The sequence below is a fragment of the Phalaenopsis equestris genome, unplaced genomic scaffold, assembly GCF_001263595.1.
Source record: "Phalaenopsis equestris unplaced genomic scaffold, ASM126359v1 Scaffold195008, whole genome shotgun sequence".
In the NCBI taxonomy this organism is placed as follows: domain Eukaryota; kingdom Viridiplantae; phylum Streptophyta; class Magnoliopsida; order Asparagales; family Orchidaceae; genus Phalaenopsis; species Phalaenopsis equestris.
The window spans coordinates 1-1,226 of record NW_018214957.1 but is presented as its reverse complement, the minus strand read 5'-3'; the positions used below and the strand labels follow the sequence as shown (position 1 = coordinate 1,226).

The following is a 1,226-nucleotide window of genomic DNA, read 5'->3' as shown; positions in this document are numbered from 1 at the left end:
ATATTACATAAGTTGTCCTTTCCCGTTCTATCTTGTAAAAAAATATCACATCAAATTATGATTTTTTCTTTCATATTTCACGGATCAAACAGAGAGAAAATCAAAGACTTGATATATTTGAATTCCATGAAAAACGAAGCTAAACATGTTGAAGATCAGATAAAGAGAATGATCTAGGTGGCTTGGAAGCCTTGCTTAATCCATGGCTGAAGGGTTTGGGGAGAGGAGCTATGGAGGAGTTTTCTTCTCCCCTATCATCTTCTTCCTCCTCTCCCTCTTTGAGAGCAAGATCCGGGGAGAGGAGGGAGGGTACAAAGGTGATGAGTGAGCTGTAGGAAGCTCTTCGGCTTCGAGAAATCTTGTTCGCCATTAGAATTCTTCTCCGCTTGTTAAAGGGGTGCTCTTGCTTCCTCAGATCCTTTGCACAACCAGCAGAAGCATCAGAGAGGCTGGCGAATGATTTAGATTTCCCTGTGAAGAAATTCGACAATCCTCTCCTGAACAAAAGCATAAAAATTCAGTTTTTGAGATCCAAAGAACAGAAAAATCGCCCCTTTTTTGGGGAAATCGAGAGAGAATCAACAGGGCTTGAAGAAAAACATAAATTATAAAAAGAAATTCTTCATCTTTTAGCAGATGGGGCGAAATCATGAGCTAAGAATTGCAGAAATTGTGAATAAAGGAGCTTACTTTATTGGAAGAGAATCATCCAATGAATCCAGGGAAGTAAAAGCCCCTTCTTCTTTCAGCTTGCTCTGGACTTCATTTCCCCTTTCTTCATCATCATCATCATCCTCCTCTTCCGAAGAAGAAGACTGAACGCCAATCGAGGAGCTCTCTGATGAATCCTCAGCCTCCTGCTTTTCAGGCTCCTCCTCCTCCTTCACAAAGGTGAAAGTATTCAAGCTTTTCATCCCCAACAAAACGAAATCCTCTGTTTTTCGCTCGTGTTCAATTTCCAATCTGGTTTCTTCGTAATCTCCATGGCTGAAGACCGGAATACTGACTTGTGTCTCCTTTAAGCCAACAGTTGGGCCGTTGAGTACCTCCATGCTTGTGAGCAGAAGGGACATCTCTGGTATCTGCTACAGCTCTTGCTCTGTTTCTTTTGATGATCCTTCACGAGGGCGATGATGGTGAACACGTAAAGGCTAGCCGGAAAGTTGGGAAGCCATGGCTCTTTCTTATTGGGCTTGTCGACGGAGCGATAACTGATAGATAGAGAG

At 42.6% G+C, this 1,226-nt stretch overlaps 1 protein-coding gene across 1 annotated transcript; it reads right to left on the bottom strand.

The window, feature by feature from the left end:
- Positions 1-91: 91 nt before the first annotated feature.
- Positions 92-1,220, bottom strand: LOC110034971. The gene is made up of 2 exons (XM_020739210.1): positions 691-1,220; positions 92-497 (listed from the first exon to the last, which is right to left on the bottom strand). The coding sequence occupies exons 1-2, from the start codon at positions 1,071-1,073 to the stop codon at positions 140-142; spliced, it is 741 nt and encodes a 246-aa protein (XP_020594869.1). The 5' UTR covers positions 1,074-1,220; the 3' UTR covers positions 92-139.
- Positions 1,221-1,226: the final 6 nt, after the last annotated feature.